Source organism: Ailuropoda melanoleuca, chromosome 12, assembly GCF_002007445.2.
Source record: "Ailuropoda melanoleuca isolate Jingjing chromosome 12, ASM200744v2, whole genome shotgun sequence".
NCBI classification, from domain to species: Eukaryota; Metazoa; Chordata; class Mammalia; order Carnivora; family Ursidae; genus Ailuropoda; species Ailuropoda melanoleuca.
The window spans coordinates 68379415-68395830 of record NC_048229.1 but is presented as its reverse complement, the minus strand read 5'-3'; the positions used below and the strand labels follow the sequence as shown (position 1 = coordinate 68395830).

At 43.1% G+C, this 16416-nt stretch overlaps 1 protein-coding gene across 1 annotated transcript in view; it reads right to left on the bottom strand.

The window, feature by feature from the left end:
- HYDIN (HYDIN axonemal central pair apparatus protein) overlaps positions 1–16416 on the bottom strand; it is a 363532-nt gene that overhangs the window by 57721 nt on the left and 289395 nt on the right. Inside the window, exons 56-62 of the mRNA XM_034638025.1 lie at positions 14880–15048; positions 14175–14413; positions 11761–11878; positions 6070–6274; positions 5131–5366; positions 3561–3712; positions 3276–3465 (exon numbers count right to left, since the gene is read on the bottom strand). Of these exons, the coding sequence (XP_034493916.1) occupies positions 3276–3465; positions 3561–3712; positions 5131–5366; positions 6070–6274; positions 11761–11878; positions 14175–14413; positions 14880–15048 (1309 nt within the window). The remainder of the gene's footprint in view (positions 1–3275; positions 3466–3560; positions 3713–5130; positions 5367–6069; positions 6275–11760; positions 11879–14174; positions 14414–14879; positions 15049–16416) is intronic.

Below are 16416 nucleotides of genomic sequence, written 5' to 3'. Positions count from 1 at the left end.
GGTCTCTGCTATTGACAGAGGCGGCTATAAAATATACTCTAGACTAATAATGGAAATGAATACTCGCCATTCTATAAAGGCTTACGTAAGTGTGAGTTCCTAAAAACAAGTATCTCCTAGGTACTAACGCATCAGGCTGCCTGAGCAGCCTGCCGAGTTAAAAAGAAAACCAAAGTGGGCCTCTGCCGTAGGTGGAGAAAAGGGATGTTTTCTGGACCACCGCAGCTGATTGAAAATCTAAAGCCATATATCTGCTTTTGGGTATGAGAAATCAGCAGACGGTTTTAGAAGTTAGTCGTGCTGGCACCATCATAAATACGATTGAACAAGATAAGAAATGAGGCAAAAAGAAGAAAGAAATAGTGATACTACATAGGAAGCTTCTGAGATAAAAATAATTATATGTTTAGAAACGATCTTAGTAAGAAACTATATGGAGGAGTTACATGAAAAAATTGACATAAAAAAAGATCTGGGTAAACGGACGGCAATTCTAAATGTTGCTCTGGAGAGCCTAAACATTCTAAAAGTAGAAATTCTTCCCAAATAATTCACAGGATTCCCAACTGGATTGTTTTTTTTGAAGAACATTATGAAATTACGTCTAAAGTTCATCTGAGAGAATAGATTTGTAAGCAATGTTAAAAAAATTAGAAAAGTGGGGAATGGGTAAGCAGGAATTTACTAAACTAGATGCTAGAACATTTTATAAAGCTATAGTAATGGAAACAATACAGGTAACAATGGAAACAAACTAGGTAATGTAGACTCAAAACAAACAAAAAAATAGGACAACAACAACAAGAGCAACACATTTTTTAAAGCATCACAGAGCTAAGAAGATCGTGAAGAGTGAGCATGGATGAATCCAGAGAGTCTAGCCTACATTTCTGGGCGGTTTTTGACTTCAAGTGTTTGCCAGTCTAGAAGAGATAGGTGGGAGGCTCAGTTATGTTTTTGATGGCCTCTTGGTGCTAAGAGGGCAAAAGTCTTGTGAAAGGTGGGTGTTTTCTTTCCTGTACACTGGGACCCCAAAAGACCTGCTGATAGGACCAAAGACAGGCTGGATATAACCCAGCTCCCCCAAGGGGAGCAATCCTGTTCGGAGTCATATTCAGGAAATACCAGGCCCTAAAACTAGATTTAGGTGATCTTGACTTTCTAATGTCCCAATGTACTTGGCAGAAGCAAATGAAAATTGTCTCTGAAGAAAAAGAATATCATCCTTAGTCTTGTTATTTCTAAATAATTTTTCAAGTATAATACTCAACACAGGATCAAAGATGACTAGGCACATGAGGAAAAAGGACTCCAGATTTTGGAATGACCAGGTATAGATGGCAAAATGGTTGTGATTACTATGTTCAAGAAATAAAGCCAAGTCTGACAATTTCAGCACAAAACCAGAAATCTTCAAAACTCATTATGTGTATTTGAAAAGCAGCCTAATAGAATCTACAATTGAAAAACACAGTAACTTAAGAACTCAATGGAAGGTTTAATAACAAATTAGATATGGCTAAAGAGAAAGTTAATGAGCTGAAGACAGGTCCCAAGAAATTATGCAGAATGGAGCCCAGAGAAAAATGGATGGAAAATGCAGTGAGGTGGTGAGACTATACAGGGAACAGGGGGAAGGTCTTCCAGATACTGAACTGGCCTCCCAGAAGGAGAGATGAGACAGAATGAAATAGGAGCAATATTTCAAGACATGTTTGGAATTTTCCACAACTGATTTAAGACATCAGTTGCAGGATTAAGAAGCCTGGTGAATTCTAAGACGCATAAATGAAAAGAAATCCATACCCGGGTACATCTTAGCGAAACCGCAGAAGACGAACACAAAGTGTTGAACAAAGCCAGAGGAAAAAGATGACCTTAGCAGAACATTTTAGACACAGCGGGCAACAGTGGAAACCAGAACACACTGGAATGAAGGCTCTCATTTGCTGTGAGAAAAAAGCTGGTGAGTGAGAGGTCTAGAGCCAGTAAAAATTACATTAAAAATGAAGGAGAAGTGGAGATTTTCAAATACAAGCTGAGAGAATTCACCGCCGGCAGACCTGCGTTGAGGAAATAGTACAGAATATTCTTCAGCGGGTAGGCAAAGGATCTCAGATGGGAAGACGGATATATAGGAGTGAAGAGCAATAAAAATGATAAATACATGGGTAAATCGAAATGAGCTTTAACTGTATGAAAAACAAAATCCAACAACAAGGGTACCTGAGTGGCTCAGTCGGTGAAGGGTCTGCCTTCTGTTCAGGTCATGATCCCGGGGTCTTGGGATCGAGCCCCGCATCAGGCTCCCTGGTCAGCAGGGAGTCTGCTTCTCCCTCTGCCTCTGCCCCTCCCTCCCTGCTCCTGCTCTCTCACTTTCTCTCTCTCTCACAAATAAATAAACAAAAAATCTATATAAAAAACTCCACCCCAACAAGATAGTAAGAACATCTTGTAGGGTTTAAAATATAGAAAGAATTCAAAGCCTCCCACGAGTTGTCCTTACTCTACCCTTCTATTTTTATCTCCCACTGCTCTTCTATCCCATGTGCTCTCATAGAGCTGGGTGCTTACTATTTCCTGTTTTGTACTGGACACAATTTTTTGCTTCTGTGCCTTTGTCTGAATAGTTTTCTTTGTCCAGCTGGGATGCACTGACTGCCATGCCCCCTTCCTGAAACCCAGCTGTCCTGCAATGCCCAGCTTCCATGTCATTTTAGAGTGAACTTTTCCTTGATTCCCCTAGATGGGAGTAGATCATTTAAAAAAAAGTCCTACAGTTCTTTGTAGAACCCTTACACAATTTATCACTTTTTTTTTTTTTGGTAAAATAAGGATGTGAACAGAAAAAAAAAATAAAAACACAATTTAATTGCTGAACCAAGAGTCCCTTGAGATGTGGCATCTCTCACCCCTACTGAGGTTTCTTTTACTTCTTCCTTATTAAAAATGCAATGCTCATTACAGAAAAAAGGGAAGGACAAAGAAGAGGCCAAGAATACCCACAGTCCTCCCCACTCAGCTCAGGGAATATCCCTGCACACTGATTCACAGAGTAACCATCGGTGAGCCGTGTAATCTGCTTTCTTACACTCCTTAAGGGCAAACACTGTGGCTGACTCGGCTCTGCGTGTCCCGTGGCTTACACAGGTTAATGCGTGAGGAACGTCAAAGAAGTCCTCGTAGATCAGGGATGGCAGAGACCTCAAGGTCAGAAGTCTTACTTCTGAGTCATCCTTCTCCCTTTCCATCCCGTACTTCACCTCCCGCGGTACCTGGGCAGGGATGGTGCCACTGTTCTTGAGGATGAGAGGCAGCTTCTCTGATTGGCCGAGCAGAAGCCTCTTAAAGAGGAGCAAGGGGTTTCCATATTGGTTGCAGAGAACCGGCCGCACTATGGTCACCCGAGGGAGGTTCCCTTCCCCGACGATATCAAACACGAGGCTTCGGTTCCTGGTCAGGTTGCTGCAGGGAACAGGAAGATGGAGGCTTGTCAGCCCGGCGTGCCAGGAATGATATTCCACCCTCATCCTGCAGGGGGCGTGCTGGGGAGCTGGTACCTAGGCAAGCCATCCACGGTGGCCTCAAAGATGCACTGGTAGGTTTGCATGGTCTGCGGGGTGAAGGTCACCGTGACAAAGGCATGTGAGCGGCTGGCAACACACATCTTAGTAGGTTCCACTTCAAAAATGTCAGTGATTCGGGCAATAAGCTGGGGAGGGAGAGCAGGGATTAGCGTGTGATAGCACTTTATCTGTCCCCATCTTGTGGCAGTGTTTTGGGAAGACTGTAGGGACCCCAGCAAGGCCTCAAAAGGATTTTTTCATTCTTAAGGGTGGCACGTGGGTTTCAAGACTGACTATCCCCTTTTATTGTTAAGCTGAGGGCATTTAGGTTTCTTTGCTCTTTTCAAGTGACAGTCTGCAAATTAGGGAGGAAGAAAATACACGTCTGCAAATCCCCTGGCAAAAACCTATCTTTGAGAAATCAGGCTTGTTATCTTTTCATGTTTTTAGTGCAGAACAGGAAGAAAGCCTTCATGTCCAGAAAAAGGGCAGAGAGAAATGACTGGATGTCACCAGGGCCCTAGAGAAGTCATAAAAGGGATGAGATAGTCTTTGAAACCCTACCCCTCTGTGGTACCAGTCCCCTGGGAATACACACACACACACACACACACACACACACACACACACACACTCTCTCTCTCTCTCTCTCTCTCTCTTTCTCTCTCTCTCTCTCCTCTCTCCCCCCGAGGCTCTAGACTAGGCCACCCTGCAGTGATCTCCTTGCCACCATCAGCCATGTGAACATTGCCAGCTCTGGTGCCCAAAGACCCCTGGGCTAAGATTCCACCTTTGGGCAGAGGACGAAAGCAGCTGAGGTGAGATTAGGCAATATTTGCAGTGCATCTGATTGGTTATTGACTGAGCCCTCTCTCTTGATATCCTGAATTTTCTGTTCCACTGTGAGGAAAAACGACCTCACTATGGTCTGACTTGGAGAGAAAGGGAGCTCTGAATCTACAGGCCCTGAAATGGGCACTTATTATTTACCTGCACGTGGATGAAGCTTGGCTTTAAACGTAGCCTGTATCCCTAGGCTTCATTTCCCTAACTGTAACATGAGGAGATTATACAGAGTCTGATAATACAAACTTTCTGGGAGGATGAACTGCGGCAATACATGTAAATAATTTAACACAGTGCCTAGCATGTAGCAGGGGTCAATAAATGCTCATCGTTTCTCCTTGCCCTTATAATCTGACATCCCCTAAACCCTCCTTACCAGACAAATGGGCAACATGAGGCAGCCTGCCTGAGATGGCACTCATCTTTGGCTTGCCCCACAATGCTTCATTATATGCTTAGCTGACTGTTTGATGGATGAGTGAGTTGCTCATTGGTGTGTACTACTTTAAAACCCAGAGGAGGCACCCACTGGGACAAATGTCCCAGTGGAGGAGGCACCCACTGGGAAAATGCCCAGTGATGTCATGGGACTTCCAGCAGGGCCTGAGAACCAGATAATCTCCACTTAGGTCTAGCAGCTCTAGAGCAGGGATTCCAAGAGCTCCTTCCAAGGCTCCATGCCAACTACAGTGGGCTAGGGCCATTTAGAGCTGCTTACCTTGTTGGAGATGGGCTTAACTACGATGTTCACATCGCAGGCAATCTTTCCTGCATTGCTGATCTTGAACCGAGCCTTGGCCTGATGGCCCACCAGGACGTTGCAGAAGATGAACTTGTTCTCATCCTCCACAAAGAGCCCCCCACTCTCTATGGTCTGCAGGATGTTGAGCTGAGTGGCGCTGCTACAAATCTGGTGCTCCTCAAATATCAGGGCATTGTTGTCAGTCACAAAGGCTGGGGAGAATGAGAGACAAGGCCTCATAGCCCAGGTCCTGCTCTCTGTAATTGCTAATGTGAAGATTTGGATTCTGACGGAGGACAGTCAGAGAGGAGATGTAGGGGAATTCACATGAGGGGGTAGGAGCGATGGCACAGATTCTATCATCTCTTCCTTTTCTGTACTGCTCTTGCTGGTTGCCAGACCCCAGCCATATGTTCCTCCCAGTGGTAAGGAGAGGTTAGATCAGGGATCTGGGGTGGGCTTAGGAAGGACGGGGGCATTTGGCCCATGTTGGTGCGATGCTGTGGGGTGCCTATACTCAAAGCAAGAGGAGTTCTCTCTGCACTTTACCTGAATCTTGCTTAAAGTTATAGCATGCACAGTCACTGACCATTGTTCTCTGTGCATATGGTGCCCCCAGGGAATGGCCGGATTCAGTGTTCCTGGGTCCTGTGCCATATCCCATTACACCACGATTCCCAGATAATACTATTTGTCTGAGAATCCTCTACCAAACTCAGGAAGGCTAGGAGTTTAAAGCGGCACATCTTTCAGGTGTACATGCCTTGTAAGTCTTTAAGGAAAAATATGGCTGAAGACACTAGAGGAAGTTCTAAGGACCCAAAGGAAGCACGTGGCCATATTTGCTAAACATCTGCACCATGGGAGGGGGAGGGTCTTTTAAGGGGGGTGCTGTCCAATCTGAGTGCCCAATACCTGGTAGACAGGCTTCGGCCAGCAAGCTGTAAGGAATGCCAGCGGGATGGTCTCTTGGGTCTCGGTCAGATATATCGATTGCTATGAATTCCTCACACCTCCCCATGGGGTCAGCCATGCAGTCGACAGTGATGACCTGCATTCCTCCGGAAGGGATGGAGCCGAACCCGGGGTACACAGTGAAAATGCCGTGCGTGAAGCGAGCCTAAAGGAAAGGTAGAGGGGTGGGCGGGGTGGAGGCAGAGGGGTGACAGAGTTGAGAGATGGTGTCGAGAGGGACACCTGGGGCCTCTCCCCACAGGCTCTCTCTGAATCCCAGCTTTCTCCCGGAGGCAGGGAAGGCCTGGAGAGTCTTCAGGGATGGGCTCCCTCAATGCTTCTTTCAATGCACATTCCCTCTGACCAACTGCGACTGAGTGGGAGCTGAAGGAAACAGACATATTCCACATTGTGCAAATCTTACCCATACGGGAATCTGCTGGCAGAGGGGCACAGACGGAGATCTGGTTAACACTGTAGATTTCTGAGTCAGATACTCATGAGTTTGAACGCAACCCCTGCTGTATTTTAACTGTTTGACCTTGGACAAGTGACTTCTCTGAGTCTCAGTTTATCCATGAAATGGGGCTAAAGCCCCTACCTTGAATCACTGGAGGCTTCAAAGGAAAAAATGTGTGTGAAGCACTTCACATAGCATCAGGCACAGAATTAGTGCTCAAAAAACGGGATATTATCATGCACTTCTCTGGTTCCTGCTTCCTTCCTCTTCTTCTCCCCCACACCCAGCTTCATTGACATATAATTGACATATGACATTGTATAAATTTAAGGCTACAATGTGCTGATTTGATACTGGTATATACCACAAAACGATTACCACAATAAGGTTAGTTAATATCCATCAGCTCAGTCACCATTTTTTTTTTTTTGTGATGAGAACATTTACAATCTACTCTCTCAGCAACTTTCAAGTATATAAATACGGTATTGTTAACTAGAGTCACCATGCAAACATTAGATACCCAGAACTTATTCATCTTATAACTGGAAGTTTATAACCTTTGAGCAACATCTCCTTGCTCCCCCTACCACTCCCAGATCCTTCTGATAACATTGGGCTGAGGATAATCCAGGATAATCTCTCCCCATCTCAAGGTTCTTGATGTAATCATATCAACAATGTTGATCGCCTATCATCAGGAAGATGCAAATCAAAATCACAACAAGATACCAACTCACACCTGTTTGAATGGCTAATGTCAAAATTATTATTGTGCACTGTTGGTGGGAATATAAATTGGTGAGAAGGGGAGGGTTTGGATAAGAATATGGTTGAATGTTGTCTCAAAGGAGCAAGGTCATAGTGAAGGCAAAGAACAGCTGGAGAGGGTAGACTCAAAAGAGCAAGTGGGGAGAAAGGAATGGTGGTCAGAGAAAGGAGTCTTAGAAATCAAGAGTTCAGAAGCACCTCAGTTTCCTTTGATGTGAGATCCAGGGTGTGACCTTGAGAGTGAATTGCCAAGGTGGGAGAGCAGACAAGGTCATTGGAACTGAAAGGTAGGGTATTAGAAAGAGGCTGCCTTACTGAGGGCAAAGAAGATACAATAGGTGAAGAAGGCAAAACAAACAAGCACAAGTGAACAAAAAACCCCCAACCCCAAACATACATATATTAGAAGGAATGAGAAACATGTAGAAAACTTTGTATGTTAATTAAATAGAAGGCTTCTGTTGAAGAGGAAAATACTTGAGAAGACATAAAAACCAACATGTAGAAAATTCAATCCAAATGCAATCAATAATTATTGATGTGAAGAGAGTGCAGAGCACCTACCTTCTCTTATTTTTGCCTTCAATGCATGTGTGGTGGTTGGAGCTGTAGCAGCCATCTTGGAACCATGAGGAAAATTCAAGAGACTCACAGAGTTCAAGGAGCTTCTAAGCCAACACAAGCAACTGCCTACCTTATTTAAACATATCCTAGGCAAACCATAAAAGACCCTTAACTCTAGAAAACAAACTGAGGGTTGCTGGAGGGGAGGTGGGTTGGGGGGTGGATAACTGGGTAATGGACATTAAGGAGGGCATTTGATATCATGAGCACTGGGTGTTATATACAACTGATGAATCACTAAATTAATAAAAAAAAAAAGAAAGAAAAAAACCCATATCCAATAGTTTAGAACACTAATGTTGGATTTTCTGTTACTTGTAGCTAAATATAATCCTAATACATAAGCAAGTCTTCCTCCTCTATGAAGCCTTCAATGACTTTTAACAGTTACCAGGAACAGCAGGACTTCATTCCTTCATCTTTCTGGAACTTCTCCCTCCACACGCACCTCAATTATAGTGTTTGCCACGTTGTTGATCAATTGCTTATTCACCCTCTGCCTTTTATGAGTGTCTAAAATATTTCCTCTATATCCATTTAGAACCATATCAGACAGTGTTAAAATGTTTGCTTTAATTGATAAACATTATTTAGAAAACTCAAGAGGAGAGGGAAGTCTATTGAATTTACACACATAATTGCCTGTCATGTTTTTACTTCCTTCTTGATGTTTCCTAATTCCCTTTTTTTCTTTTTAAGATTTAAAAAAAGATTTATTTATTTATCTGAAGGGGTGAGGGGAAGGGGCAGAAAGAGAAGGAGAGGCAGAATCTCAAGCAGACTCCCCACTGAGCGCGGAGCCCAACATGGGGCTCCATCTCACAACCCTGGGATCATACCTGAAACAAAATCAAGAGTTGGATGCTTAACTGACTGAGCACCCAAAAATTTTTTTCAAGAGATCTCTACCCCCAACGTGGAGCTTGAACTCATGACCCTGAGATCAAGAGTCACACATGCTCTACCGACTGAGCCAGCCAGCTGCCCCCACAATTCCTTCTTTATTTACTTTGTGTTCAGAGAACTTCCTTTAGTCAGTCTTTTAGGAAAGACTTGCTGGTAACAAATTAATTTTCCTTCATTTGAGAATGTTTTAATTTTCTATTTATTTCTGAGGCATAGTTTTGCTCTATGTAAGATTCAGGCTTCACAGTTATCTACTTTGTGCACTTGCAAAATGTTGACCCACTTTCTTCTGGCCCCTATGGTTTTTGAAAAGAAATCTGCTGTCATTCAAATAGTTTCTTTCCTATATGTAAGGTGTCTTTCTTCTTTCACTGGTTTTAAGATTTTTTGTCTTTATTGTTTAGAAATCTGACTATGATGTGTGTGGGTGTGGATTCATTTAGGTTTGCCCTATTTGGGATTTGCCCCAATTCTTAAATCTACAGGTTTACTAAATTTGGGAAGCTTTCAGTCATCATTACTTTAAGTACCTTTTCAGCCCAACCCTATTTCTTTTCTTTTCTTTTTTTTAAAGTTTATTTATTTATAATCTCTACGTCCAATATGGGGCTCAAACTCATGACCTGGAGATCAAGAGCCACATGAGAACACTCTCTACCAACTGAGCCAGCCAGGTGCCCCAGCCAAATCTTATTTCTTATCTCTTTCTGGAACTCTGATGATAGGGATGTTAGATTTTTTTCCACAGGTCCTTCAAGGTCTGTTCATTTTTTCTATTAATTAGACTCAAACAGATTTTTCAATAGAACTCAAAACAGAGTATATTTTGTCTTGTTTTGATTGGATAGAATAATGGCTTCCCAAAGATGTCCACATCCTAATCCCTGGAACCTGTGAATATGTTACCTTACATGGAAAAAAACCTTTGTTGGTATGGCTAGATTAAGAACCTTGAGATGGGGAGACTATCCTATATTATCCTGGGACCAGTATGATCACAAGAGTCCTTATATATGGAAGAAGCAGACCTAAGAGAGTTAGAGGGGGATGTGGCTATGGAAGAGGCTGGAGTTAAGAACTTGATCCATCATGGCTGGTTTTGAGGATGGAGGAAGGAAACCATGAACCAAGAAAGACACGTGTCCTTTAGAAGCTGGAAAAGGTAAGGAAATGGATTCTCTCTCAAAGTCTCCAGAAAAGAATACAGCTTTGCCAATACCTTGATGTTAGCCCAGTGAGACCTATGTCAAGCTTCTAACCTACAGAAGTGAAAGCTAAAAAATTTGTATTGCCCTAAGCCACTACGTTTGAGGTAATTTGTTATGAGAACAATAAGAAAGAGAGATAGGAATTTCTACCGTTCTGTCTTCGAGTTCATGGATTCTTTCCTCTATCCCCTCCATTCTCTTGTTGAACTCACCAAATGAGTTAACTTTTGGTTATCTTTTCACTTCCAAAATTTCCATTTGGTTCTTTATATCTTCTCTTGCTTTGCTGAGAACTATGTTTTCGTTTGTTCCAAGCATGTTTGTGATTGCTCTTTGAAGCATTTTTATGTTGGCTGCTTTATGATCTTTTTCAGATAATTCTAACAGTTATATCAACGCTGGCACCTATTGCCTGTCTATTCCCAGCTTGAGATCTTCCTGGTTTTTGGTATGATGCATGATTTTGATTTGAAACCTGGGAATTTTGTCTATTATGAGACTCTGGATCTTATTTAAATCTTCTGTTTGAGCGGGCTTTCTCTGACACCACTCTGGCAACAGACATGGAAGCACCGCCTTATTACCACCAGGTGGGGTGGTGGTCCTGATTCCCCACTTGGACTTCTCACAACTGCTAGACAGGGGTGGCAGTTCCTGGTCCCCACTAGTCCTAGACAGATACCACCCTGGTCGGGACAGGTAGAGTGCATTGTTGCTTCTTCTGCTGATGCCTTAGGGTAGGGAGGTCTATTGTGGGGGAGGGAGGGACATCTCATTACCATTGGGTTGGGGTGGAAGTCAAGGCTTCCCATGTGGTGGCTTCATCAACAATGATGGAGGTGGTAGGGGATAATGAAAGCCCTACCTCCCTACTGGGCATTCCTGAACACAACAGGAGGTTGGGGCACCTCATAACAGCATGGATAGGGTATAAATCTAGACTCCCCAATGGCCTTTGCTAGCAGCAATTGGGAAGGGCTGCAGATTTTCTTGTTGTGTTTAACTATTATAGAATAGTTCTTATCTGAAAGTTTTTATCTTGCTAGGCTGCTCTTTTCCAGGTCCTTTGGCTAGTGGGAGCATGCTTTTGTTGGGACTTTTTTGGGTCTGTGTCTTGATGTTTCTGTGTTGCTGGACCCTTTAGCACCCAGTTTTAGTCATATGAAGCAAAAAGAAAACTCAGAGAACTCACCAATATGATGCTGATTGGGTCCCAAGGACCCTAGCTGGTCTGATCTTTTTCTATCTTTTAGTCTTCTAATTTTGTTTTGCATACAATGTGCAGGGTTTTTAGTTGTCCTTAGTTGGGCAGAATGAAGAAAGGTATATCTACTTCATCTTACTAGAGCAGAAGTCTTAAAATCTGCTTTTATTTAACGCAGTCCAAATGGGCTTTGTTTCTTATAAACAAATGATTCTCGATTAAAATATATATGAAGAGCTGAAACTTAATTTTAAGGCAATGAGAACCAATGAAGGTTTTAAAACAAAAGGGGATATCCAAATTAAAAGTCAATGCCTTGCCTGAAAATGAAAGTGGTATTTCAACAGAATTAGTATTCCTGCCACAGTAGGTTCAAGTCCTGCTAGCCTAGGGAGGTATATGTTGCAAGAACTAGGCAGGAGGGAACTAGTAGGGAGGTGGCCTTACAGGGTTCCTTTGAGAAGGAAAAGGCTGCTCACCTGGTTTGTGATGTTTACTTCTTTCTGTACAGCGTCAGAGAACTTGGTTCCTTTGGAAGTGCTAGCCTTGTAGAAGCTCTCGCTTTCCCGGGATCTTGCATGCCTAACATGGCTGACTCTGATTAAAGAAGCAAGAGCACACCCTCAGGTTGGGGGTGACATTAAATACCACCTGTCTGCTAATTGTATGGTCTCTTCTCCTAGGAATGGAGGAGATAGCCAGGGGGGCATCTGGGAAAGTCAGCTTATTTACCATTAGCCAACCTCATTTAATAATTGTAAGAAAACTATGTAGTCACTGGACTTATTAAATATGATTCATAAGGACACTGAAAATTACTGCAAGAAAACAATACTATTTAAGTGTTTACTTGAGTTCTCTGGAAAGCAGTGTGTGAAAATTATTTACAGAAAATCATTTGTAGAAAAATCTTTAACAGTATCTTACTTTTAAAAATGAAATGTCAAATAAACTTAAGTTCTGTCCTTTTTCTTCACATTTATAGTCATGGTGTTTTTAAACTGAGTTTAAGCAGTAGTTCAAACATAGGTTCTGGTGGCTGTTTACTTCACTTGAAGCTAGTTTACCCAATAATTAGCTTGTCTAGAGACCAGTTAACCCACAATATCAAATGCATTTGAGGTGCAATCTTTTTTTTTTTTTTAAAGATTTTATTTATTTACTTGACAGAGATAGAGACAGCCAGTGAGAGAGGGAACACAAGCAGGGGGAGTGGGAGAGGAAGAAGCAGGCTCACAGCAGAGGAGCCTGAATGTGGGGCTCGATCCCATAACGCCGGGATCACGCCCTGAGCCAAAGGCAGACGCTTAACCGCGGTGCCACCCAGGCGCCCCTGAGGTGCAATCTTGAACGTTTGGGAGTTTTATATAGTTGAGCATTCATTTGCTTAATGACCAGAACAACTAAAGTTCAACCCCCTTTGGGTATTTTGCATGAATTTGTACACACTAAGATGAAAAACAAATTAAAGTTAAAAACAATATAAGCAAATACAAATACATCATAATATCTATAAACAGTATTAAATTATTATAAAATAAATGCTTAAAAATTAAGTTGAAATTAAATTTGGAAAGAAGAGACTATCTTTGTGTGTGTGTGTGGAGCAAATATTAGTATTAATAAGCAAGAATCATTCACCAACCTTTATTATAAAAGCCACTGAGAAAAAAGCATAGGGTTTTTTTTTTTCCTCTTTCGAAAGAGACTTTAGCTAGCTTAACCCAAATTTTCTTAATAGGTTCAAACTTAGCCACAATGGAAGAGGATATCTACAAAAATGCAAAACAATTACAAACAAGATATGTCTGATTTAAAATAATTAACTGGAAAGTCATTTTAAATTAATTAATTAATTAGGGAGTCAGGACAAAGAGCCTTGGGAATTCGTAAAACCATCCTTATTTTGTCAAAAAAGAATATGACTCTCAAAAGCCAAAAGCACTCAAAAAGGTAAATTGTTTTAGTGAATTGATTAAGAGTTGCCTTGTGAAGAATACAGAGTTTTGCCGTTGGGACAACTAAGCGAGCTGTTGTGACACATTGTCTTCATGCAGAGAAGGTCAAAGCAGGCCCACTAGAAGGAAGGCGGCAGCCCGCTTCTCTTATCTACATTTCTGGGGTACCTTCTGCCATCCGCCACATGAAGCACAGCTCTGATTTCTTTTGACTTAGCTTGTGGTTATACTAGTCCCCCAACATCCTACAGGACAACAAATAGGACAGTGACTTACTGTGAGTCCTGTAACATGCTAGAAGCACCAGGACAAAAGACACAACCCCACACGGAAGACTTTACATTTGTTCATTTAAATCTACCCCACGTCTGACAGCAGTAAGAAAGCATATGATATCCGAGGGCAGAGATGTGGGTTCAGAACTGAAATCAACTGGTGACTTCTTGCCTAATCTTAGACGAGCCATTCCTTTTCTTTCTTTCTTTTTTTTTTAAAAGATTTTATTTATGCGACAGAGAGACAGACAGCGAGAGAGGGAACACAGCAGGGGAGTGGGAGAGGAAGAAGCAGGCTCCCAGAGGAGGAGCCCGATGTGGGACGCGATCCCGGAACGCCGGGATCACGCCCTGAGCCGGAGGCAGACGCTTAACGACTGCGCTACCCAGGTGCCCCTAGACGAGCCATTTCTAAACCTTAGTGACCTCACCCCATAAAAGTGATTGGGTGAATTTAGATAAAATATATGAAAGTTCTTTGTAAAATACAAGGCACTAATTAACCAGGGAATGGCATGAGCTAAGTAAAGACTTGTTATACGCAACCAATGAATCATCGAACTTTACATCAAAAACCAGGGATGTGCTGTATGATGACTAACATAATATAATAAAAAAATATTATTATATATATATAAAAAAAGTAAAGACTTGTCTTACGCTTTCTTTTGATGAATGGGGCTCTCCCCCGTCAGCCTATAGAGGGCGTACTTGAAGTCAGTAACACCTTGGTTTTCTATGGTGAAGGTGGTGCTTTTCCGAGTGCCACAGATCAAAGCCCCAAAGTTGATGACAGAGGAAGGGCTGATGTTGTATTTGGAGTACACTGCATTCACGGAAAACTTAATTGGGATGCTGGCAATGATTTCACCTCCTTCTGTGATATTGGGTTCAATAATCTAGAAAGGGAGGAAGGATTGGGAAGATGTCAGCCTCTATGCTCCAGAATTTCCAGGACTGTCTACTTCATTCACTGTTTTCATCACTGACATGAAGTCAATTTCATTCTTCCTTTCATTTTCTTTATATTATTCCATCAACAGTATTAGCAAATACTGACACCAAACTTACTGTGTACCAGCCATGGATCAATGTGGACTGACCTGACCTCCTCTTTCACTTCCCCACTCTTCTCTAGCATTTGATGACTGAACTCAGCTCCTCTGGTGCTCCCCAAAGATCAGGGGCTCTATTGCTTGTCTGGCACTCTCGATTCCTGATGACTCTGCACAACCCCCACCTGACCTACTCCTGCCTGCTAGCTGGGGACCAACCCTGGAGCATGGGCTAGACCATGTAGTCTTCTTTTCGACATGAGTCCCACAGTCCTGCCAGTGAGTGAATCCTCCCTTCGAGCTGTTTTACCTGACAGCGCAGAACTGGCTGGTGCTCAATCTTCACTTCCTTTTTTGCACGAAATAACACCTGGACATTTGTGGGCTTTTCCGTTGAGGTTAATGAGCCCTTCTGGGGTTGGACTGAGATCATAGAATTTACATTGGTTGCCAAAATCCCTAAGGAGTCCACAGAAAAGCTGAAAGATAGGAATGAAAGGTCAGTGGAAGTCATTATGGGGAACCCAAGATACCAGAGGGGAGACTCCAGACTGTTGAGTGTCTGCCATGTCTCCGGTCCTGCTTAAGCACTGTGTCTAGAAGTGCCCACTGTGCTTTGTACTCTGTAAGCACCCCTCTGCAGCCAGGATTGGCTAGGCCAGGAAGTGATGCTTGAGGCAAAGACAGCCATCTCTAGCCTGAGGTCAAGGGGTGCCTTTGCAGGAGATCTCTGTCCAACAGGGACACATGATGCTGGATAAGGACCAACTAAATGAATTCATCTTTCTGTCTCTCTGTCTCCCTTCCTTCCCTCTCTGAGACTGAATACAGCACACGCACAGGGAGCAGTGATGCAGAAGCCGGGGGTTCTAAAGAAGGAGAGAAAGTGGGGGGGCAGAAGCCATTTAACAGAGGTACTTGGAAAGGGAGGCCATGACCCAATGGGATTGAGATGGAATCCACAGGGAGCCGCGGACTCATGAGAATGGCAGAGGGATTGGAGCAAGAGCAAGGAACTGAAGCAGGGGTGGGACACCTGGAGCTGCTGTGGGGACCTAGATGTCATCGCCACACTCCAGGAGACCTGGCCACTCCATTGCTGCATGCTTGGTGCCTGAGCTTCCTCACCTCTCTGCAAGTGCCTTCAATGAATTTTGATCACCTGCTCCATGCTGAGGGTGACTGGTCCCCGTAATCTAGAAGAGCAGAACTAATGCTCCGTGATAACCTACCACAAAACTCATAAGCCGGCAAGATTCCACCCAGCACTAATTCTAAGGTGACAGTGGCTTTTTCCTAAGTTTGTTAAGCTTCTATTTATATTTTTCAATTTATGGGTCTAGTAATGGTAGCCCTGAGCTAGGACCTCTCTCATTTCAGCCTTCTTTTAGCTGAAACGAAGCTATCATGAATGCATGGAATTTCTTCTAAGTCTGTGGGGGGGGGGAAGTCCTTTTATCAACTGCAAATTCTACGGAAGGATCATCTTTCACAGAATAAATTGGCCATAGGTGCTGGCCCTGCCCCCAAGGGTTGTGTGGCCCTGCCTGAGCGACCACCTCCCTCCCCCCACCCAGCATCACCCTTTCCTGTCTGAGAAATCTCTTATTTAGTGCTTCATCTTTCATCACAAGAGGTGAGCATAAGCTGGAGTTCCATTCCACAAGGCCACCATTTGGGTTTTGTAACACAGTGGTTCTTAACATTAAAAAAAGAAGATTGGAAAAAGCCTGTTTTTTCACAAGAAATCTTACATGGAATGCCAACTTATGAAACAGATAGGAGCCAAAAGGAGGGCAAGAGAGCTGAAGGCCAGGTCCCCGTCTCCAGTCTCTCCCTCCACCCCC